The sequence below is a fragment of the Crinia signifera genome, chromosome 7, assembly GCF_055691185.1.
Source record: "Crinia signifera chromosome 7, ASM5569118v1, whole genome shotgun sequence".
Lineage (NCBI taxonomy): Eukaryota > Metazoa > Chordata > Amphibia > Anura > Myobatrachidae > Crinia > Crinia signifera.
In genome coordinates, this window is record NC_139223.1 from 156,087,715 (window position 1) to 156,113,163 (window position 25,449).

Sequence of the window (25,449 nt, forward strand, 5' to 3'; positions counted from 1 at the left end):
GGGAGCAGCGTCTGCATTCACTGAAGCCCGGTCAGCCGTGTTTCACACGGAGCTGCCGGTGCTATACAGTACACAGACGTAGCACCCCCAGTCCGGGACCCGGGGATCCCCAGCCACCTCAACTTAGAAAAAAACGCTCCCGAACACGAAACACTGCGCGCACAGGTACCATCATTCCCTTTTTCAGGAACCTTTCCACCACCAAAGGATTACAAATAGCGGGACGCCGCTTCATACTGCAAGACTGTAAAAACTTTCTTTCAGGAAATCCGACTTCAGTGTGTACATATCCAATCCGAGTGTACACACCATACAATATATTGGACATCCAATCCATGACCCAATTTATCTAATTTTTTCACTATATTTTTTCAATTTTTTCTATTTTCACATATTTTTTCGTTTAACTGTATTTTGATATTGTGTTATTCAGGCACAGCATCCATGTGCCATTCTGTAGACCACATCTACTGACCTTGAAGAAATACACCCTTTCAGCCCTAATGACTGGATAGTGTATTGAAAAGGCTAATTGTCATATGTATAAAAGCTACATTTGTAAATAAAGAACAACATTTTATCAAACAACTGTAGAATTTCAGTGACGGAGCGCAGCACCGCCACCCATTCCAGTCCATAGCAACCAGTTAGCTTTGAGGAAGCATTTATCAAGTAAAGTCTATAAAATGACAGGAATAATCTGATTGGATGCTGTATGCAACTTTTCCAGTGGTCGACTCCTCCACTCTTTTCACTGCTTCATATATCGGCCACCCGATTTAAAGTAACCGGCAATGGTCCCGTGTGCATGGCATGTACCAATTCATGTGCCGTTATAACCACAGCCTAACATCTCTAATGCACTGTGAGCGGCTAAAGTCTCAGTCACTCTGGGTGTCTTCAGCCATATTGAATGTTAACCTACTAAATACAAATAAAAATTATTTTAATTTCTAACTATTACTTGAACGGAGTTAAGTGTTAATAGGTACGCGTGATCATGGCTTTGTGCAGGAAGGAAGAGGGTGAAGATTGTATTATGTTGTAAACCTTCCATTTCATTTTCTATTTCTGCTTAGATTTGACTTTGAGAGTCTGGAAAACAATGTAGAAAACAATGTTGATAAATCAAAACACTGGAGTCGCTCCATCGAGGACCTCCACAGAGGAGGTAACCTGCCGTCTCCGGGTGGAAATAGTATTACGCGGTCGGGAAGACACTCCACTTTACGGTATGTTATTTTAGACCTCAAACCATGTTTGTATATAAATGGCACAGGCTCCAGAGATGGAGGCTAATACATTTGCAGCAGATGGGGGAAAGTAGGCCGATACTGTAGCCACCTGGAAATGTATTGAGATAACCACCGGCAGCTTTACTGATCCAAACAACTGATTACAATCCCACAGTGGTGGTTGCAGATCCTTCCATAATGTTCCATCTGAGTAACCCAGAACCGCTGTGGGATGGTAATATTTCTGGGTATGGAATCACAGTTGTAGGATGTGATACGCCTTGAAAGCAGTCACACCTGTATTATTGGCACCACTTTTCGTAACTGCCCCGAACGATCTCAGACTGTTCATCATTTTGCTAGGAAATCGTTACTGCAAGCCAAGATGTTACGGTTCCTTGGCAAATGTGCAGTTCGACCATCGTGCATATGCAGTCTATCTCCTGATGGTGACATAGATCAGTGGTAGCCAACCCTAGCCCTCGAGAGCTACCAACAGTTCACATTTTCCAGACAACCTAGCTGCTGCACAGCTGCACTCATTAATCACTGACACATTTTGAAAGATACACAGATATCTTACACAGATAATTAGCTCACTTGTGATTCTGTGAAGAGACCTGCAAAACATGCACCGTTGGTAGCTCTCGAGGACTAGGGTTGGCTACCCCAGACATAGATGCTCTTGGGTTCTTCTTCTCTGTCATGTCTCATGCCTGACATCTGTGGGTTTGATACCACTACAAGAATACTGTAGTCTCTCTAGAGAGAAGTCAACAAAAGTAGACGCCCTTATATCTGCACCTGAACCTTATGTGGTATATTATTTAGAAATTTAAAATGTAGACACCATAATGTTGACAGATACGTTATGGAGAATACCAAAATATCAACATGGACTATATAAATTTGTAGACTGTCAAAATGTTGACACTCAAGGTCATAAGGTACACATGGAAATAATGAAGACATTATGTAGATACGATAAAATGTTGACATTGACAAAATGTCAACATCAAAATATAGACATGATAGCGCTTCTCAAACAAAGATTGGATAAGACTGGATATTCTCCTGACTTATTATTACGTTATTACTAATTATAATAGATAATGCCGAAATCTCGGAGGGAATGTCCAAGTGGTTAATCCATTTTCCGACTATAACAATTCCAATCTTAGAAAAGAGCTTTAAGGTGCCCATACACGGTCCGATCCCTGCGTGCGTTTTGAGCTAAATAGCATCGCATTGCATGCAATGCGATGCGATGCAATAAAAAGACAGTACAAAAAGTATGTGCAGCACATTCTTTTTGTACTGTGCGATGAGCACACATCGCAGCGGCAGGATCGGAACGTGTATGGGCACCTTTAGTGTTCTTTCTGAAAATACTCCCAGCCAGCATGTGTACAGAGTTGTTACTAAAACATAACACTTATTTATTCCCACTCCTATTAGTCCGCCATCCTACAAATGACTTACAGAACAATATATAACATAACATGGTATACAAGCTATATAAACATTGCTGCATATGCGGTTTTAAAACTGCAAACCAGTGGTAGCTGCAATTTATATACAAACGAAACTCAGTTCTTAGGGTAAGACTCCAGAATACTCAGGAGGGCGACCTGTAATCCATTATAGTGCCACGTTAACCTTCAAAATCACACTGTGGTGGCTGCAACCCAAAGGTTTGGTGCCGCTGTTTGAAATTGGGCGGAGATGGTAGTATAAGTGAGAGAAGGAAAAGGGTCCGACTCGTGACAGCTTACAATCTAATGAAGAGTTGCAGATTGGCAGGTGATGACACAGAGGTGCGCCAAAGGGGGTATGTCTCATGGAAAGTAGGCGTGACCTCAGAGTCATGGCACAGCCCCTGTTCCCGTCACAAAAATAATTATTGCAAAAGCCTGAAAGGGAAATGTCAGAAGCACTGATGCAGTTTTGCAGCTGTTACCAGTGAATGTCATTACTTCAAATAAGTGCACTTCAATAGTGTTATTATCTTCAGTTTTGTAAATAATTATGGTCTCTGCTTCACCTTAAATCTCCACTACCACCACTAAACCGTAATTTACTCATTTGCACTTAGCCCTGGCCAGAGAATGGGGCTCAGTAAGGAATGTGTGAGAATCTGAAATCTACTTAATGTGGCCTGTGAGTAGGGATGACCATCGACCATCGATGATTAGAAATCATCGATTGTTTATGGCCGATGTCAAATAGTTTTGCCATCGATTGGGGAGAACCAGATGGTTTCCCACAATCGATGTCAAGCTTAAACGAATAGTTTAGTTTTTGCTTTTTCCCCCAAGATGCCGGGACACTGAGCATAGCTCCGCCCCCAGTCCCCACGAAGCCCCGCCCCGCATGTTGATTGGCCCACCGACTAATCAATCAAAGGAAATGGATGACCATCAATATGTAAAAACATCGATGTTCATCCATTGAATATGTATACACTTTCGATGGCTAGTTGAACTTTTGCCATCGATGGCAAAGGCAACGATGGCCATCCCTACCTGTGAGCTACTGAGGAACAATGGTCTTAGGCAGAATGGCCTACTTCCCGGAATAACTGGAAGGCTCACGAAAATTGGGAAAGAGAACTTTTGGGGTAGGGACTGGTGCAAATGCTCTGAACAATGTTGCATAATACAAGGTTGAATGATAATAATGTTGCTTCAGCTTACAAGATGACTGTTCCCGTAATGTATATGTTTTCTTTTGTATGATGTTCTAGAAGTCAGTATTTGTATCAAATACTTTTCTTACAAGTTGCGTGACTTCTAAGAACCAAACTATCTGAAGAAACTACAAGTGCAAATAAGTCTACATTACTGTTGTACATGAGTGTAAAATCAATAGAACTGTCCACGTATTTGCTGATGTATGGAAACAATGTATTGAGAGGAGATTGCTTTGGTTCTCTAAAGTGCAGCGTTGTAAAGATCACAGGATGATTAACGGCCATAGTTTAAGGTTCAGTCACTACATGTGTTGGGCGCTGACATTATTTTATGGATTGGTGTCTTGGATTTAAATGGAAAGTGCCACTAAGACCTAATCATATATTAATTGCTTACAGGCAATGGTGTCCTATGTTTTTCAGATACTGATTACCCAGCATGCCGTGTTAGGCACACATTACCATGATGAGGATATAAAGTACATTTATGAAAGTGTATAAATATAGGTGTGCAACACATTGTGCATGTGTAGATCTCTATGCTCCTTAGGAATACATAGGTTCAAGCTCAAATTCAGCTTTGTGGAATGTCTCCTAAAGTCACTCTGCGTGTCAATTGTAGTTCTATTTCAGATTGGAGGTTGCTGTGGGCAACCTATCAGAATCTACTTCTTATTTATACAGCACTTTCTAGAAGATAATAGATAGCAGCTGATTGGTTTCCCATATCAACATTCCATCTGAAACAGAACTCCCATCTTAGCAAAATAAACCCCTAACTATTTAGAACTACAGCACCTACATCTATATATAAAAGGCTAACTACTCCTCACCTCTCTGTGGTGAAGTACCACCAGTGACCACTAGAGGCCACTCAGATCAAATTACTCCTTAACAGAAAGTGAAAGCAGTCTGTTCTAGACTTGCTGGATATCAAGAGAGGGAGCTGTAAAGACTGATATGGATTGTATGGTCGACCTAAAGATGGTCAACAGTCATTAGGGCGACACCACTAGGTCGAAATACTGGAAGGTCGACAGGGGTCTAGGTCGACATGGCACAAGGTTGACACAAGCATTAGGTCGACATGGTCTAGGTCGACATTCAAAAGGTCGACATGGAGGTTTTCACTGATTTTTTTACCTGAATGTCGACACAGTCGACATGGACACAGGTTTAAGTGCACTGCGTCCCCTCACATGGCTCGCTTCGCTCGCCATGCTTCCGGCACACTATTTTATTCTCCCACCACGCCCTAGTGGATGGTAGGGCATGAAATACTGCCTGTCGGCACATGTCGGCTCAAAAAACAGTGAAAAACCCCTTGTCCACCTTTTGACTGTCCACCTAGACCATGTCGACCTAATGCTTGTGTGGACCTAACGACCTGTCGACCTTGTGCCATGTCGACCTAGACCCCTGTCGACCTTCCAGTATGTCCACCTAGTGGTGTCGACCTAATGACTGTCGACCATCTTTAGGTCGACCAACCGACCGTATCCTGTGAAGACAGAGATTGGAGGTTGGAGCAGATAAGGGACTAAGCCGTCATTTTGACGGGCTTTAACTATTATTTATTTACTAGTAGTAATTATTGTTCTTCAATGCTCTCCTGAAATACTGCTCCTTCTAGCATGATATCAGTGGTGTATCTCCTAGAGACAATGGCAGTCGGGGATAACCGCAGGAGTATAGAGATGGGGGGAAAGGCACATCCAGAATAGTAGAGTCCCAAAGTCTAGGGCACCTGGTACTCCAACTCCTGGGGCATCCATTATTGTGGATTTTGTAGGTGAGACCTCTCTTCTAGGCACCTGTGGTGAATTCCTGCAATATGGCTACTACCATACACATACCTCCCAACTATCCCGTTCCCGCGTCCCGCCCAGGGCCGCCATTGTCCCACGATGGGGGGGGGGGGGGTGGGGGCAGTTGGGAGTCCCCCCAGTATGAAGAGAATAGACTCTATGCGCATGCGCACAGCATCTATTCAGCGATGCAGAGCGGCAAAAACCAGGGGCACGGCCTTAGAACGCATCATCCCACGAGGCAATGCCCCCTTTTCATAGGCCACGCCCCCTTTTCGGATGCGTGTGGCTTTGCTGTGCACGGGTCCCGATCCAGGGGGACCCAAAGTTGGGAGGTATGCTTACAGTATATTGAATTCCTGCAATATGGCTACTACCTTACAGAACCACATGGGGCAACACTGCTGAGCGATCTGAGTAATGTAGATTGCTTAGGTCACTCAGCAAGATCACACAGCGCTACACCGCGGTGTGTAAGTGCTGTGTGCTGAGCGATCTGTCTCTGGAGAGAACACTGGCACTGACCGGTGATCTCACTAGATTTATACAGCATGCTGGATATTAATCACCGGGCGATAGTGACGCGCGGGGCCACGAATCACTCTCGCTATGGCCCCTACACACGGAGCGATGTAGGGGCATTTTCTAAACGATCTAGTGAGGTCGCTTCGAAAATGCCCTAAAATCGCCCCGTGTCTGGTCCCCATTACACTATTGTATAAGAATACAAGAAGAGGAACATTGAGGCTGTATTTTATTACATGTACTTTGGGGTGTTTTAATATTGTTCGGAACAGGATGCTTCATTTACTCACAACCACTGAGAATTAATGGACTGCAGTGTATTGAGCTGCACCCTCCAGCCTGTAACTGTAAGCACATCCTATTGTGTTAAAGGTGGTTGCATTGTACATGCTGTGTTACTGATGGCATTATGTAGTCTGCCTCTATTGAGTATCGATGTTCTCCTTTTATTCACCTCTCCCTCCTGCAGTAGTTACAGTATATTTTCCTGTGATACACCTTATAGGACTATTGCACCTGAAAAAAAAAAAAATCGGTACTTGTTTCCTAGCACGGCGCCACAGATTTTGAATGTATCCATCGGGTCGGAAAAATCGCGTCCATCGCATCGCATGCCAACCAAATCGCATGCAATGCGATCGACGCAATCGACCCGATTTTTACATTGGAATCAATGTAAAATGGTCCTGAGACCCGATTTTACATTGATTTCAATGTAAAAAGCCCCAAACCCCACATTTTAATACCAAACCCCCCTCATTTTTTAAATGCCCCCCCCCCCATTGTTAATGCCACCCCACTATTGACGCCAACCTAAAGCGTGGCGAGCGCAGCAAGCCCGCGAGGGGCGGCGGTACGCGTCCTCTGACCTTTTCATATCCCTACTATCCACATTGGTGTGGAGTTGAATTTATAAAGTATGGCGAGCGCAGCGAGCCACCGAGCCCGAAGCGTGGCGAGCGCAGCGAGCCCCGCGTGGGGATGCAGATACCTTCACAGGTATCCGCATCCCCTCGCGGGCGGGCATCGCCACGCTTCGGGCTCGGTGGCTCGCTGCGCTCGCCACATTTTATAAAATCAACTCCACGCCGACGTGGATAGTAGGGGTATAAAAAGGTCAGAGGACGCGTACCGCCGCCCCTCGCGGGCTCGGTGCGCTTGCCACGCTTCGGGTTGGCGTCAATAGTGGGGTGGCGTTAACAATGGGGGGGGGGCATTAAACATACTTTTTAACCATATTCAATGTGAAATGGGCCATATTGGCCCATTTCACATTGTCACCTATGTAAAATCGGGTTGATCGCGTTGATTTACATTGTTCCCTAAGGGAAAATCGCGTTGATCGCGTCGGTCGCATCGCAGCCCCTTATTAGGGGCCGCGATGGACGCGATCAACGCAATTTTGTCTTTCACCGGCAAATTAGCTGGTGATTGACATAAAATTGGGTCCATCGCGTTGATTGTATGCCTTAAGTGCCTTAAACTTAAGGCATACAATCAACGAGATGGGCGCCGTGCTAGTAAACAAGTACCAAAAAATCTTTGTTTAATCCATACGCTGGGGGTGCATTGGTAAAAGTGTAGAGTTTATCTGAACCATCCCCTAATTACGGTGATGTGAACACTTGCAGCACCTTCTAAATAGTTTCTAATAATTATAATAATATGGATAATAACTCAAAAGCATCCTATATCCAGAAAAGGCTAACACTGCTCCTCACCTCTACGGGGGAATTCAAGTGTTTTGCGGACCAACGGACACTAGATGGTGCCAGATGGTATTATTCAAATGTTGATCCATTCAAGTGCACACAGTCGGGATAAAATGACCCCCCACCAGCATCATGGTCTCATTCCGTTATAGAACACCGGCTTGTCGCAGGTGGAGACAGCCTTGGCTTGGCCACATTAATAGCTGTGTGTGTTGAAGCCAAATATCATCGCTCTGTTATAACCTGAAGCCTCCTGGTAACTGAGCTGTAAACACAACATATAAAACATTTTATCTTCATGGCCGTGTCCACTGATAAGGCAGAGTTGTTGTAACCTCAGGACATGTGTTAAGGCTGTAATCCTCAGCGTTCTCGGTTTCCAACCTTCAACTCTGCGGGCCAGTGACTCAGTGGAAGTTGTACTTCCAGGAATTTGTGCATCAGTACTTCTGCCACTTCTTACCACACACAGGAAATACATGTCATGCTCACTCATTACTGACTGATCAGACTGGCATGTTAGCTGTGGATGATTGCCTTACAATGTCATTATTGCTTTGTCTCTCTGAATTAGAGATAAGTAGCGGGTGGTTACAGTGTATGGATACAGCGGTCATTCTGTGTTATAGAGAAGTGGGTGAGATTATAATCTCCCTGTGCTGTTCTTCTCCACTTGCAAATAACACTCTCCATACTCTCTCTGTGCAGTACAGTACTATGGTATAAAAGATATGGATCATTGGGTCGACTCGATAGTCGATAGTCATTAGGTCGACACTATTGGGGTGACATACTGCAAGGTCGACAGGGGTCAAGGTCGACCTGGGACAATGTCGACATGACATTAGGTCGACACAAGCATTAGGGTGACATGGTCGAGGTTGACAGTCAAAAGGTCGGTTTTTCACTGTCTTTTGACCCGAATGTCGACACAGTCGACATGGACATTGGATTAAGTGTACCGCATCCCTTGCTGCACTATTTTATTCTCCCACCACGCCCTAGTGCAGGGCTGGGCAACACCGGCCCTCCAGATGTTAGTGAACTACACATCCCAGGATGCTTTGCATTAGTTTTGCTATGTGGCCATGCTGAAACTGATGCAAGGCATGCTGGGATGTGTAGTTCATCTACATCTGGAGGGCCGGTGTTGCCCAGCCCTGCCCTAGTGGATGGTAGGGCATGAAATATCATCTGTTGGCTTATGTCGGCTTAAAAAACAGTAAAAAACCCCATGTTGACTTTTTGACTGTCGACCTAGACCATGTCGACATCGTCCCATGTCGACCTAGACCACTCTCGACCTTGCTGTATGTTGACCCAACGGTGTCAACCTAATGATTGTCGACTATCTTTAGGTCGACCAACCGACAGTATACCGTATAAAATGCTGTTTCTACAAAAATATAAAAATACATTATACTGAAATATCACTTTACTGAGCCATGAACCCCCTTACATTCCCCATCAGACATTGACAGGGAGGTAAATAGGGGTGTCGGGTGACTGCCCAAAAGTCGAGATCCCCACAGACAATATATCGACATCGGAATCCTGACTGCCGGTGCTCTAACATGGAGGATCCCGACTGACAGGGTCTATTCTCCTTTGTGGTGTCCCTCATAGAATCTGTGGTGAGCAAAGCGAGCCCGCAGCATGGCCATCACAGAAAGCCTGCAAGGGGCTCACCTCCCTGTCGGGATTCCGATGTCGGTATACTGACTGTCAGGATCCCGATTGTAGCACATACCACACCTGGTAAATATACAGCTAGTAGTGTGCCCTAGAGCAGTGGTACATAAACTTATTTGAATCACAGCACCAAAGAGAATCAGGATTTTTTTTTTCAAGACGCCCCTAGACTGCTCTCTAAAGTCCATGAGGTCTCCTCCTAATTTGTGAGTTTCAGTAACATTCATGGAGAATAGGCAGCTAGACTTAATTTTTATTTTAATAATTTTAAACCTGCCATAAAATAAGCTTCTATTGGAAACACAACTCATCACAAGCAATACGTAGAAACTAGAGATGTGCAGACTCGGATTCCAGAGATCCGAGCCCCCATGGAGCCCGGTTCCGAGCAGCGCTCGGAGATTCCCTGACTCGGGTCCGTCCGCGTGGTCAGAACGTTATCTCCCGGCGCCGGATTTCGCGAGGCTTTAAATAGCAGCTGCTGCGCCCGCCATCTTCACTCCAGTCTAGTAGTGGGTTGGGAGAGGGTGAGTTGGTGCTACTGCTGGGGCTTAAACTTGAGCTTGACCTTGAACGCAATATTTTTTATTTGCTGGGGCTGTCTCTCAGTGCTGCTGTGCAGTCTAACTGTGTACTTGTAGTACTACTGTCTCCTCTGTGCGGTCTACCTCTGGTGTGCTGTGCTGTAATTATTTTATCCGCTGGGGCTGTCTCCCTCAGTGCTGCTGTGTATTCTGTTCTCCATCTCCAAGTTACATCTGCCCCACCTGCAGTGCACATGGTTTTGTCCATTTGAGAAGGAATTTGCCTTTGCGAGTGAACCAGAATAAAATCCTAAAATATGACTGCTCACTTGGGGGGAAATATACTAAGATGGGAGTTCTATTTCACATGGGATGTTGCAATGGGTAACCAATCAGAATCTTCTTGTTATTTATTTAGCACCTTCTAGAAGATAATATATAGTATATCATTGGTTACCCATAGCAACATTCCATCTGAAATAGAACTCCCATCTTAGTACATTTCCACCTTGATGTCTATTATCCCAACCCTTGACAGGTCCCATTGTAACGAGATAATCAATGTTAATCACTTCACCTGTCAGTGGTTTGAATGTTGTGGCTGATAGGTGTTTATGTTTCTAGAACACACTCGCTTGCTCTCGTTAAATTGCCGTTAAGCTTCCGAATTTTGTGTAATTTGCATTGACTCCTGGGAAAATGTATGGGGATGGCAGCGCAAATTGCATCATCTTTAAAACATCATTTATTTATAATAGTGAAAATGTGCGAAAAGCAACACAAAGCTAACAACAGAAAAAAGCACCGTTTATTTTCTTGTTATACTGTGTAAACTGCTTAAACCACAAGTCCGTGCAAGGAACAGAAGCTGTCCGTCCGCCGTAAAATAATGACTCATCATCAAAACGAGAAGTAATTAGTTCCAGTCTGCAGTATATTGGAGTAAATGTCAATTCTGTCCAACCGCTACCAAAAAGTGGCTTTTTCTCTTTTTGTTATGATGTTCCAATAGACCGTATTACTGTCAGTCTAGGTCTCCGAGACTCATCATAATCAAACCCTGAGTTTTGTTTAATGATCAGTCAGAGGAGGACAGACAAGTACATTGCAGACAAGGTGGTGGTGAAGTCATGGATCCGGGGGCAGGCAAGCGGTGTTCTGCTAGTGGGTGGTAGGAAGCAGGGAGCTCGCCTTGTATTCATATCCTACGCAACGATTGATGGTCTTCAGATTTTTCAATAAAGTCCCGGAACTGAATGACATTTCCCTGAGAAGTTATTGATGTAACGGATCATCTAAGAGGATGATGGATAATGTGCCAAACACAGTATATACATTAATAAAATATTGATATATATATATGAGACTTTAATTATAGCATGATTGCGGTACGTTAGGCGTATTTTATATAAATGACATGTTGTTGCAGGCACAACCTTTTAATATTTGGTCAGAGGTTACCACTAATGATGCTATTATAGGAAGATCAGAGGTAAAGACATTAGTTGATATTTTCTGCAGTTTAATAATAAACATAAAATGATAGTTGACCTCCAATGAAAAAAAGCAAATTTCAATATTTAAAAGATAGAGGGTAAATGTAATAGGGCGAGAGATTCAGAAAGTGAGAGATTTGGTAAGAAATCTCCAGCTGTTTTAAAGCGGCAATCATTTACACTGCAAAAATCAAACTGATTTTGCAGTGTAAATGATTGCCGCTTTAAAAAAACTGGATATTTCTTACCAAATCTCTCAATCTCTGGATCTCTCATCTTAGTACATTTCACCCAGAATATCCACTTTTATAACCACAAAAGTGAAAGTCTGTAGTATGGAAACTCATTGCAACCGATCGGCAATTAATGATTCTTTGCAACTAAGACAAACAGAAGCCAGTGTGTAAATTGTTGTAGTGTTTCTACAACCCTAGAAGCTGTAATACACTATTCGCCATAGATATGTCATGCAATGTTACTATATCTGATTCAAACTGCAAGCAGAATCACTCTGATTGGATGGCCTTATCAACCAATCAAATTCATGGGAGCAGGTTAGAAATTGTTACCAAACTATTTCCACCTTTATTTATGTGTTGTGTTAGAACTTTACTGTAAGTATAAGATGCTCCATATAAATAACATTGAATTGGTGGAAAAAAACAACTATTTACTGTATTTATTTCATTTTGTAACTTTACATTAAGTTTGGACACGGCAATAATCCTATGCAAATATGTTTTTCTTCTTTTTACATAAGACTTTTTGTGATGGTATCAGGTGCCTCTACTCAGTCCTGTGTAATCTACTTTCTGCTACTAAGTCACAGGTCCATGTTAAGCCTATGGACACAATATCATTTCTCCAGATATTGATTATCAGAAGAGAGTTTACTGAAAGGACTTTGCTATCTGGGTGCTTCTAGGTACATATTATAGATGTACTGGTGTGTGCATTTAATATCTTCTTTTATATAAACTTATATATTTCACTTGGGAATATGCTACATTTTCATCTTCAAGGTAACGGTACATCCTGCCTGTAAGCGTGTACGGATAAGTGTCAGTGTGGATTAGGCTACAAATGTTTCCCACAGTAATTACACAGCTTATGTAGCATTATGACTCTCACGTTATGTAGTGCCCTGACAGTAAACGACCACAGGCTGTCTGCTTGTCGTTATTAGCACGAGTGCGAAACCAGCAAAGCATAATCAGATGTCCTTCCTTCCATGACCTTGCCTCTCTGTATAGTGGGGCACGTTGCTGGTGAGTCCGTGGGGTACATTTACTAAAATGATAGTTTTATTGAAGACAGGATGTTGGCCACTAGGTCAACCAATCAGATTCTGCTTTTTATTTATTTACCACCTTCTAAAAGATAAAAGCTAGCACGTGATTGGTTGCTAAGGGCAGCATCGCATCTTCAGTAGAACTCCAATCTTAGGAAATTCAACCCAGTGCATCCAATGCAGGTTAAATTCCTGGGTGGACCTCGGAGCACTACAATCCCCATCATCTTCAGTCGAAGCCAATATATTGCCCTTCTTTGCATTCTGAAATGCTACTTTTCAGTAAATAATAAAAATAGCATTTAGAAAATACAATTGTAGATTTGGTCATTACAGAGACATTGCTACCGATAGAAATTTATAGGGACAAATTTCTTCAATGTACTCCAGGGGCAAACGCAGGATTTTCAGAAGGGGGTTTCCAGAGGGGCGGAGCAAAGCACGAAGAGGGACACTTAGGTGACCCAGTATATGCCGTGTCAGTTAAAGTATTATAGATAGACCAAATGTATTAATAATAATAATAATAATATAAATTATTTATATATATATACACACATGTATATATACATACATACAGGGGCGTCAACAGCAGTGTAGACCCCTGGGCATAGCAATGTATTGGGGCCCCTACTGATCCTCCAGTGGTAGAGGTGGGGGAAGCTTTGATGTCCCGCGGGTGGTAGGGGGTATTATATCAACCGCTCAGCATGTAGGGCCTGGATCAGTAATTTCCACTAATTACCCCTTTACAGCACAGATGGTGGGATATGGGGTGGGAGAAGGGGGCATTGGGCTGAATGAAGGGGCCCTGATACATAACTTCCAGGGTGGTAGAGGATGTTTAATATGCAGAGGAGGGGTGTATAGTGGAGTGGGCTTATTATTCATAATTTTCAGGTGGGAAGGACAGCTTGCTCGACTGCAGATATCTCCAGTTTCCGGAAATTGATTTCTTAGATTTTTATGGAAATAAAAACTAGAGAATCCCACCTACCAAATGGTATTGGGGACTAAGTAATCAGAGTTCAGGAGGCAGATCAATCTGCCAACGAGAATATAAAACTACATACCAGGTGTGTGGAGCTGGAGCAGTAACCAGCTGCTGGAAGGATGATATCTCTGGTTCTGGGCAAAGTAGAGACAAGCTACTAGTGTCCATCAAAGGGGGAGAGTCCCAGCTTTTGGAATATAAACTCAGAAAAACTCTAAGTCAGATAGAAACTGAAATATCTGACTGGGAAGAGCAATTAACAGGCTTGGATGGGGACCACTGCTTTGAAGTCAGATATCTCCGGTTCCCAAGGGCCGATTTTTAAAATTCTTGTACTCATGGAAAGAGGGGATCCTCAGCTTTCAGCCTAGGCCCCTTAGACTCCTGGGGGGGGGGGTTCTGGGTACTCAGAAACCCCCCCTGCGTGCGCTACTGTACTCCAGGACATTAAGGGCAGTTAGCAGCTATGTGGAGGGTTACACACAGCACTGCTCTGTAGCGCTGTGCATGGTCCGTGGACTAGCATACACATGTATGAGAAACGGATGGCGTTCCTGAGATGTACACAAATCAGCCACGTCTCCACATGTGGATGGGTGGTCAGAATTGGCTGTCAATGTGGTGTTGCCACATGAGCTAAATGTTCTGAAGATGTTCCGTGAGTGTGTAATAGGAATTGTGCGCTATACATTGTTGTGCTTATGCAGCGATCCATCTGCTTTTGGAAGGACTTCTAGAACCAAGTAGTGGGCTTGTGTAAACGCTCGTTAATAGTGAGGATGTCTGATTCAACAAGCATATGAATAGTGATGGCGTTAACGTGTGCAAATCTGCTTATAGGCAGATATCTACTTTTAGTTCTGTGTGTGCAATTATACCACACATGCAAATAACTTACGAGTGTATATATGTTTAGACATTTTGGGTCTGATTCTGGTTGACTCGCTAAGCAGTGTAAATTCCCTGCTAACTGAGCCATCTAACGCCACCCCCCGTTGCCTTGTGAATATCCCTGCCACATTGCGAATGGATGTTAAGCATAAACATCCATTGGTAAGGGAGCATACGGGGGCAAAATCATTCGATGATCGCGGACCATCCGATGATTTTTCCCATGTTCGCAAATATAAGTCTGTCTTGACCAACCTATATTTGCGGCATCCGGTCCGAGAATGAGACGGGCGGCTGACGTCCTGTGTCGCCAGCCTCCCACCCCCAGCAGGCAGCTGCCTGCCTGCATTCACATGGGCAGCCCAGCATTTTCCTGGGCGCATTCGCAGTTTTTGTGGGCATGCCAAGGAAAAGCACGGTGTCCCCATGCAGGCGCCCCCTGCTCACCTCCCCCCCCCTGCAGTATAAAGACAAAACAATACAACACATCAATTTGCCAAGTTTTCAACTTCAACGAGATTCAGAAAGAGCCTAAATAATTCTGAATAATAATCAAGTTTTAAGAACAATATTCCAGCATTTGAGTAGTGTTTGGCCATGTAAGCCGATGATCAAATCTCTTGGAAGTAATGTAATTTATTCTGGTGAGGAAATAGAACAGAAGCTTTATCTTGTCAATAAACGCAATTATAAAAAAAAAAGTCAAAAAAGTCTTCTACATCTGAAGTAATGTGTATTTCAGGTATAACACCCTGCCCAGCAGACGGACGCTGAAGAACTCCAGATTAGTGAGTAAAAAGGATGATGTCCATGTCTGCATCATGTGTCTACGAGCCGTCATGAATTACCAGGTATGAAAACTCATCTTTTTGTATAATAAACAAAAACAAATGTCTTTTTAAAGTAGAGAGATCTTTTTATATTTGATCATTTGCTTTAGCAGTTGTATTAGATCTCTGAACTCCAATGATTATTCAAAACGGAACAATAACAATGTAATTCCTTTAATCTGTCTTTGAAATTGGAAAATCTGGTTATCGGTATATAGATGTCATGGGTGACCTCAGTAAAATTATAAAAAGCCACCTGCGCTAATATGAAAACTGCAGCTGGGAGAAACATAAGGGATACCAAACCCAATGCAATAATTGACATTAAAAAAAATGATGTGCTGTTCCCAGGATAGGCCAAATGGTCCTTTCTAGGAGTAGAAGGGGTATTCCTGATCTCCAAACATAGAAGGACAAAAGAAGATTCTTATGTTAGGCAAAGAAATTGCTTAATCTTCTAGGGTGAAAACCACGTGAGACTCACCTAGTCTCACGTAAAGACATTAACATAAAGATATCTTGATATACTGCCAGCTTTAGATCCCACAAAGACAAAAACTCACCTAGAAGGTGGTCCCTATGTTCATAAAAAGGTTTCTTTATTGTGGATTCCAAATGAGAAGGACAGCTCACATCCAGGTACAAGTACAGATAAATTTATTCTAAAACCTCATAAAAAGATGGGCACAACACTCAATGGTCAACCCTCAGTCTCCTCACCCGGAATGATGAGATATAAGGGTGATCCGTCCTCAAGATGTTAACAGGAAGGTGAAGGTCCCAAAGTTAAAAGTCCAGTCAAAAAAGCACCAATGCGTTTCAAACATATAGTTCTTCCTCAGGGAATCCACAATAAAGAAACCTTTTTATGAACATAGAAGATTAAGAAGATTCTTTGCCTAACATAAGAATCTTCTTTTGTCCCTCTGTGTTTGGAGATCAGGAATACCACTTCTCCTACTGGGCCTATACTGGGAACAGCGCAGTGGAGAATCTTTTTGTTTTTATGTCAGTCATGGGCAACCTGTCTATTTGTCCCAACTCCCAAGACAGTGTCTGTTTCCTTGTGAAACTAAATTGGTTACAAAGTGTTGACTATATGGGTGGGATCTAATGGAGTCCAAAATTGCTGGATACAGGATACCGGCTGATCTCAGATTTTTTTTTTAAAGGGGCAATCATTTACAAGCCTTGTAACTGATTGCCCATTTAAAAAAAAAAAAATGTCTGACATCAGCCAACATGTTTGGTGATCTCGGACTCCATTGCATCCTGTCCTATGCTTGAAAGCTGCACTGTGCCATTAGCCTTGGTGTGACTGATGACTTAGGGTATCCTACACTGTGTCTTTATAACACAATGTTCCATCCTTCTTGCTTTTTTTTTTTGCAGTACGGTTTCAACATGGTCATGTCCCATCCGCACGCTGTCAATGAGATTGCACTTAGTTTGAACAATAAGAACCCAAGGTGAGCATATCCTTAAAGACACTGTGGAAATAGGGAATAAGGTATTTCAGTAGGACAATGAACCTACCAAAGTGCACAGCTATAGAAATTCACACCGTGAAGATGAGAAAGACTACAAAAAAGAGCATCAACTTCTACCTCACAAGAACATACTTTGTAGGCTATTTAACCAATTTGCCAGTAACATGATTAATGGCAGCTTGTCTGTTGCCCATAAGTACCAATCATCTCTAAGTTCTAAAAAATCATAGGTAGAAGCTGATAAGTTTGGGCAACTTTTCCACTTCTCCACTCTTTGAAGGCTTCATACCATACATCTCCCTCATGGTCATCTACAATAAAGCAAAGTGAAGCACAGATGATTTAGGAACCAGAGAGGGAAACAAGTATGCTAAGTTGCATGAAGTTATTCTGTTACATATATATATGTATCTTACAATAACTCAATAGTGTGTATACACTATCAGCATGACTTGCTTACATAGTATATTGGTAGGATCAGTAGTTACTTTACATACAAATGTAAGCACAATAGGGTCCATGCAAAAAGGGTAGCTAAATGTGTAAACTGCTACTAAAAAAGTGCCAATGTAATGAAGGACTGTTACTAATATGCAACTGCGTTCTAGTCGGCTGAAGCGGCACAGGAACCTGCTTTACTCAAGGCACATGTCGCACACTCATATGACCCACTTGCAACAATGTTGTAAATAAGTTTTAAACTGGTAATATCTCACTACTAAAGTAGAAACAATCCCCGTCCTTATGCCCCATGCACATTGTGCGATTCCGACTAGCTTTCGATTCCGACTAGCTTTCAATTCGACTATATAGTCTAAATCGAATTGAATAGACATCAAATGGTTTTCAGCTGCATTCAATAACGATTCGATCCCGATGCGCGGCATCAAAATCGAATCGAAAATAGACTGTGCAGGCAAGACTATATTGTACAGATCTGTACTATATAGTCAAATTCCAATGTGTATACTGCGCCATGCGATTCGATCCCAATTCAATTTCGATCAAATCAGGATTGAATAGAAAATGAATCGCACTCTTTAAAAAACACATTCTATGCACAAATCAGTGTACTGGAGTGTTTTCATACAACTGGTCACAATCGATGGTTAGTGCAAGTAAAAGTCATAGTTACCATCATGTGGCATTTACACCTACCCATGACCACTTACAGAGTGGAGGCAGCCATTTTGTGGGCAGAACCATGAAAATGAACACAGCAAGTCACTTTGAATCTCCTGCCTCAGCGAAGACTATTAGTGAGATGGAATTGATAGAACAACAAATGGTTACATCTACAAATTGGTTGCTTCCAGTTTAGAAGGCGTTGGGTTAACTTTACCGAATCGGTTGTAATCGTCTAGCTACAATAGGTTGCCTCAACAATGGCATTATAAAGGACTCTAAAGTAGTTCTAAATAGAGATTATTACAATAAGACACACCCAAATCTTCTATGGGGAGCAATTTAAGCTGTTTATGTACTAGGTAATAACACCTTTAGGTTATTATTGTTCCCACGACTGAAATCCTCTGTAATGTGTGGGACTGACAAATAATACTGTGCTAAATCCAATATTGCATTACCTCTGTCTGCAGGCAAGCGTTTCTACTAGAGCAATTTTCTAAACGTCCTTTTATTTTTATTGAGTCAGTAATGACTGCAGTGTCCTTTTGATTCTTATGCATTAGCAGTTAATTCTGTGTTGACAAATACCGACACACTACCGTGATTTTTATTCATTTCCAGAAGCCAGGTTGTTTAGTTGTCCATATGGCAAAGTTTGCAAACAAAAGGAAAACCGAAGGCTGGTTCAGACATGCTGTAGCTTGGATGTTGTAGGGTTAAGAATTTAATGAAGTGAGGAATAGCCAATTAGGTAACAGGGGAGGAGTTGTGAAGCTTAGGAGTAGGCAGGAAGTTGATTCCTCTTTGGAATTTTTCCCCACCCTCCCATCCCTATTTTTCTATTTCTTGGCGGCGGTAAAGAACGGTCCTTGTTTATATGCAACTGGATAGTGGGTGCGCTCTCCCGACATCGATATGTCATTAGCCCATGCCCCTCAACAGGGGATGGGCTGCACCATCTGCCCAGATGGGTGTGTGATGGGAGAGTTGATCAGCAGCGGTGTGTGAATGGTGTGTGGTGATCTTACCCCTCTTTTCTCTATGACCGTTCTTTAGGGCCGCCACCATTTTATAGTTTATAACTGTCAATCAATAAATTTGACATTTAGTTTGAAATGCCAGCACAGTGTCTGTCTCTTTATTTTTAGTGTTAAATTAATAGTGTTATTGCTAAGCATTACCCATACAACTGTATAATGAATAAAAATACTAAAGTCAAAATTCATTGGCTATTTCCTCTCTGCATTGATTAAAGAAAAAATAATAATAATTCATAGTAAACAATGTGTCATTTTTATTACAAAAAAAAACACCTATTTGAATCTACTACATTTTGGGGCAAATTGTGATGTTGTTCATACCAACCAAACAGATTCTGTCTTTCATTTTCTAAGATGCAACAAAGAAATAATAGACATTATCTGATTGGTTGCTATGGGCAAACATCACCTTTTTTTATTTTTAGAAGTTTTGCTAAATCTACCGCTTAGAATGTAGAAAATAATGAAGTTGGGGTATTTTTGGCCACCTGACCAATTATGAAGCAAACTGTCCAAGTTTAATGAACATACGTTATCGTGACATAGATTTTAAGGGAGCAATAGCGGATTTCAAAGCTAAGACCAGAGACAGCAAAAGAAATGATATATTGCCTGTGGTAATGTGGAGCCGCTCTCAGTTCTCCGCGGCTGTGTCCTCCTTGCAGCGTGAAGGTTGGGAGTAAGCGCAGCAAGCTAGAGTTTGTTCTAGACTTGGGCATGGTGTCCCTCTGTGCTCAGCTGGAGAGGAGCACACAACAGCCCTGGCATGCTGAGGGTGGTACTAGTGTCTGCATCCATTCCCCACCTTACATCACGATGATGCTCCAGTTACACCAGAGTAAGGGCCAATCCCGCCAACATGTTCAGTACATTCTTCCCCTTAAATACCCTGTTCTGCTGTGGACATGATGATCGATTGCCGGTTGTTTTCGGTGGGGGAGCGGGAGGAGAATAAGTGATAAGATAAAGGTAATGCAGCAGTACAATTCATTCTTATCCTTATTATTTACTGCGCAGCATACTTTGTGGGGAATACATACGGGAGGCCTGTGGTTAGTATTCCAGCGGTCAGGAGACTGACAGCTACATCCCAATGCTGAGAATCCCCACAGGAGTGCAGTAAGCTTACTTACCTTTTTCCTATCCCCGTGACCCTAATCTTCCCTCCCCTCAGCCTAAACCTAACCCCCCCGTAGCCTAATCTTAACCCGCCCCTTCGTAGTGCATAACCAATAACCCTCCCCCACAGCCTAATCTTAACCCCCCTTTTTAGGGCCTAACTATAAACCCCCCATAGCCTAATTTTAACCCCTCTCCTTAGTGCCTAACCCTATCTCCCCTTCTTATTACCTAACCATAACCGCCCCAGCAGCATAACCCTAACCCTCACCTCCTGCAACCTGACTCTAACCCTCCCAGCAGCCTAACCCTAAGCGTCACTCTTTAGTACCTGACCATAACCCTCCTTCTCCATGCCCTAACCCTAATCCATAACTCCCCTCCTTGGTGCCTAACCCTATCCCCCCTTCTTAGTACCTAATCATAACCCTTCCAGCAGCCTAACTCTAACACTCACCCCCTGCAGCCTGACCCTAACCTTCACTCCTTAGTGCCTAAACCCAATCCACCCTCTCCAGAGCCTAACCCTAAACTTCCCCCGTAAGCTAACCTTAAACCCCCTTCTTAATACCTAACCCTGCCTCCATGCAACCTAACCGTAACCCTCACCCCCTGCAGCCTAACCCTGACCCACTCCTAATACCTAAATCCCAACCCACATTCCCCACAGCCTATACCCGTCCCATTATACTTGCATTCGTACATTAAACGCATCTCCTTTGTGTTGACCTTTGGCATTTCGATTATACAGCCCACTAAAATGCATTGTTTGGATACTTTCATGACTTTTACCAGATAATTAACCTTGGAACAGGGCATTTTGGGATTGGAATAACCTTTTTTTTGTTGCATAAATGAAATCACATGAATCAGAATAAAAGCTGGATGTGGCTGAGATTGATGCACCCTACCAGTTCAGTCTTGTATTGAGTTCACTCCACACCTTAGATCAGGCATGTCCAACCTGCGGCCCTCCAGATGTTGTGAAACTACACATCCCAGCATGCCTTGCCATAGCTTTAGCATTCCCTAATAGCAAAACTGTGGCAAGGCATGATGGGACTTGTAGTTTCACAACAGCTGGAGGGCCGCAGGTTGGACATGCCTGCCTTAGATGTACATATAGTGTTGATATTAGATAAACTCACAACCTTTATATGGAGATTGCTTTAATGAGCCTTTCAGAAAGAAATAAAACACTGACTGCATTTCTGCTAAATGTCAGCCCTCACCATGTAATCCAGGTATACAATGGTTTATCACATTGTTCTCATTGATTTTTGCCATTTCCTTTTTTTCTTCCAGAACAAAAGCACTTGTCTTAGAGCTGCTCGCAGCCGTCTGCCTTGTCCGCGGAGGGCACGAAATTATTTTAGCAGCGTTCGATAACTTCAAGGAGGTAAAAATCTACTGTTGTGTTTCATCTGATAAAGGGAGGAGGCTCGGAGTGTTGTGTTTTTTTTTAAATCAGACTAGTTTTGATTTATTTATTTCCCTCCCCTTTATTGCATACAGAGAACATAAAGGCTTGAGGTACAAATGAGTGGTTTGTGGGTGCCAGGGCTAGGTGTTATAAATATTCCATTGTTGGATGTTATCATTCTTTTGACGCAACACGTATCCCCTTCACCTCTTTGAGGAACTGTAGACAAGGTCACTGGGGATGAATGATGTAAATGAAAGAAAATGAGCAAGTGGGATGTGTACACACAGTGCCGGTGGCCATTTTGTGAGATGAAGCACTTTACATGAGATCGCACCTATTGCAAGTGTAACTGATATACATAATTTAAGGCTCCTGCAGAATCTGCCCCTACTCACTATGATGTAAACTGAGCAGTAATGAAGATTTACATAGGGAGCATTGATACTTTTGCTAAGTAACTGAATAAAATAGTGACCAAATAGGAGGGACACACTACGGCTTAATTTTTGGCGGTTTGGTCAAGTACGGCCTACTCACCAAGCCCCAGAATGCGATAGATTTCGGAGCTTGGATGTATTGCTGCTCTGATCCGTCTCAGCACCCCCTGCGTTTGTGTGCATCCTATATCCAGAAGTCCTATCATCGGAATCGACAGTTCTTACTGCAATAGGTGCCCTTTATGATATGCTTCATGCATTCAGTGAGTAGCGGGAGTGCGATGTTTGATGCACCCCATCGTGTGTCCTAGTGTCCGGACAAACATCCGTAATTATCAGATCAACACCCCTTAAGCTTGGTTCCTACTATGGACTTTCTCCCAGTGGGCCCTACATGCCCCTGTCCAAAAATTCCCACATATATGAAATCATTGCGTGTTGTTCCTGTTGTCTGCGCCAAAACTTTTGTCACCCCAGCCACATTATTGACTAAAGGTAGCCATATACTTGTACGACTTCTCCGAGGGGAGAAGTCAGATGCTATCCCCCTTGAACCCCTTGGCAGCTTCCCAGACTGCATGATCACATACAATACACCATGGGTGGAATTCTGGTTCATTCACTCAGATGCGAATTTGTACCCTTGCGAGTGATCTAGATCCCGTCTTGCGAATGGTGGTACGCCGGCCCACCGTTCGCAATGCTTGTATGTTCGCACTGGATGCAAATGGATGATTCATATGGTAATGGGCCAATCCGCCACGCCCGCCCCCGCCCTCCGTTCGCAAGCAGTTTGGTCACCATGGACTCATGCAGCAATGCACATGCACAATGCAAAAACATCGGCCAGTGCGAACGTTTGCAGGCCTGTGAACGGACCAGAATAAGGTCTAATATGCAGTACTTTTGCATACAATGTATAGTATGCAATCCCAGCAAGGGCTGCAGGATCCCAGAAATCTTTACTGTAGCCCCATCAATCTCCGATCCGACGAGCACAGGACCGTGCATCGCATCGGATGTCACACACATTCGATTGTTATCCGATTTCTCGGCCCAGTGCGTCGGAATCGGATGAATAAGGCCAAAATTGGTCTAGTGTATGGTCACATTAAAGCATCACTATGAATAATACACTGGTATTAAATATTGCAACCCTCTGCCTCAAAAGTGGAGCAGTGAAGTTCTCTATATATATATATATATATATATATTAGTATGCGGAGGCCCACAGAATAGTAAATTTACAAATCTACGTCAGGGTTGCCAACCCTCTCGGAATGGCCGGGAGGATCCCGAAAATCGGGTCCCCCTCCCAGCCCCCCGGAAAGGGGGGCAACCCTCCTGGATTCCGGCTGTGTCCCCCCCCCCCCCCTCATGTACCTGGTGGTGGTCGGAGGCTTTAAATTGCCGTGATCCGCGGCATTTCGTGAAAGGGGTGGGACTAAATATGCAAATCATGCATAGTTAGCCCCGCCCCCTCATCGGAGACCCGCATATTGCGGTATTTCCATTACTGGGGGCAGGGACTGATGATGTCCCCATCAGGCCCCGCCCCCAGAAGTGATGTTGACAGCCTCCTCTCCGGGGTTCTCCCGGAGAGGAGATTGTAAGAGTCCTCCTCTCTTTCATATATCAACTGTGACACTGCTTAACCGTTATACAGGCGATGATAACAAGTCAGGCACCGGGGGATTATTCCCTGGAGGTGTATCATTATGAGATGCTTGACAACAGGCCAACATATTTTTTTATAAGAATCCTATTTACAGAATTGAATTACCAATAACTGTATGCAAATACATCTTTTCATTTATATTGTTCTTGCTCTTGTAGCTTTGCAATCAGTCATCCTGTATCTCTTATATACACATACAATAGACTAAAAATAAAGAGAACCAACTGTTCAGAGGATACATGTATCAACATCACAAATAAACAGCTAACAGTTCTTAGTGCACAGTGTTGGTATTTTTAAGCACAATAACAGACATACTTAAAATATAAATGTGATGAAAGAGTTTTGGGACGAGTGGGCAGGAAACAAAGGTCTTCAGCTGACTGTTCTGTCTATATTTTAATTAGAAGTGTTTGCATGAAATAACTGGTGTCTCCATGGTAACCACACATAAATACACTGGGGATTTCTCATTTTGCAGTTAAGAGTTGTCATTTTGTCATCCACACTAACTATAGGAGGTCTCAATAGAACATGGCTTTGTTAAATTAACACAAAGCGTTAATAGCAGGATTTTTTTGATTAACATTTTTTGGTTTTTATTGTGAAGAATTACAGTTGTAGCATAGAGACTAAATACAACTTGAGCTTTAAGTATAAATGTTTCAATACAGTTATAATGATGCTATTGGTCACTTGCGGCGAGCTTTGCAGCATAATTTATGCAATGCCATCTGCATCATGCCCTCTTCCCACAAGCATCACCGGGATTGGTATGGGTGGACATCACTTATGGGAATCGGGAGGAACTCACTGAATTTTTGGAGTCTTCTGGGCAATCTGGGAGAGTAGGCAGCAAATAGAATTCTCAGGCTTCAGTCTTATAAATGCCAAATTTAATTTTTGTGAAGCCGGATCAGGCACCAGAGGACTGACATTAGTATTAGGAGAGAGTAGGAAACTCGATGAGTCTCATGTGGGAGTTGACTGAGTAACAGAAGGATTGCAGTGACTAGTCTATAAGGAACTGATGCAGATGAAGCAGATGATATGCCAAACTTAAGGCCCATACACACTGGGTGAATTTCATGTTTTCTCGTCTGTGTACAGGGCAGCGATGAGCGCTGAGTGCTGCTGCACTCTCCCGCTTCATCGTTGCCGGCTGCCGCTCACTGCGCTATGGAAAGCCATCTGTCCCCCCGCTAACAGCGCCAGTGGCTTTCCCCCCCAGCGATGACCATGATCATCGCTGTCCATCCGCGCTGGGCAAAATCACCCAGTGTCTATGGACCTTAAGGGGCACTGTGCTGTATAAAGCACTGTGTAGTATGGATACTGATACTTGTAGACTGAAGTGCACATTGTAGAATGGATACTGATACTTGCAGACTGAAGTGCACATTGTAGAATGGATACTGATACTTGCAGACTGAAGTGCACA

The 25,449-nt window shown here is 43.1% G+C and overlaps 1 protein-coding gene across 10 annotated transcripts in view; it reads left to right on the forward strand.

Moving 5' to 3' along the window:
- Positions 1-25,449, forward strand: part of FMNL2 (formin like 2) — a 226,863-nt gene that overhangs the window by 154,739 nt on the left and 46,675 nt on the right. For all 10 annotated transcript variants that reach the window (XM_083154048.1, XM_083154055.1, XM_083154047.1 and 7 more), the window contains exons 6-9: positions 1,080-1,232; positions 15,603-15,711; positions 17,083-17,159; positions 21,773-21,866. In XM_083154048.1, the coding sequence (XP_083010174.1) occupies positions 1,080-1,232; positions 15,603-15,711; positions 17,083-17,159; positions 21,773-21,866 (433 nt within the window). The remainder of the gene's footprint in view (positions 1-1,079; positions 1,233-15,602; positions 15,712-17,082; positions 17,160-21,772; positions 21,867-25,449) is intronic.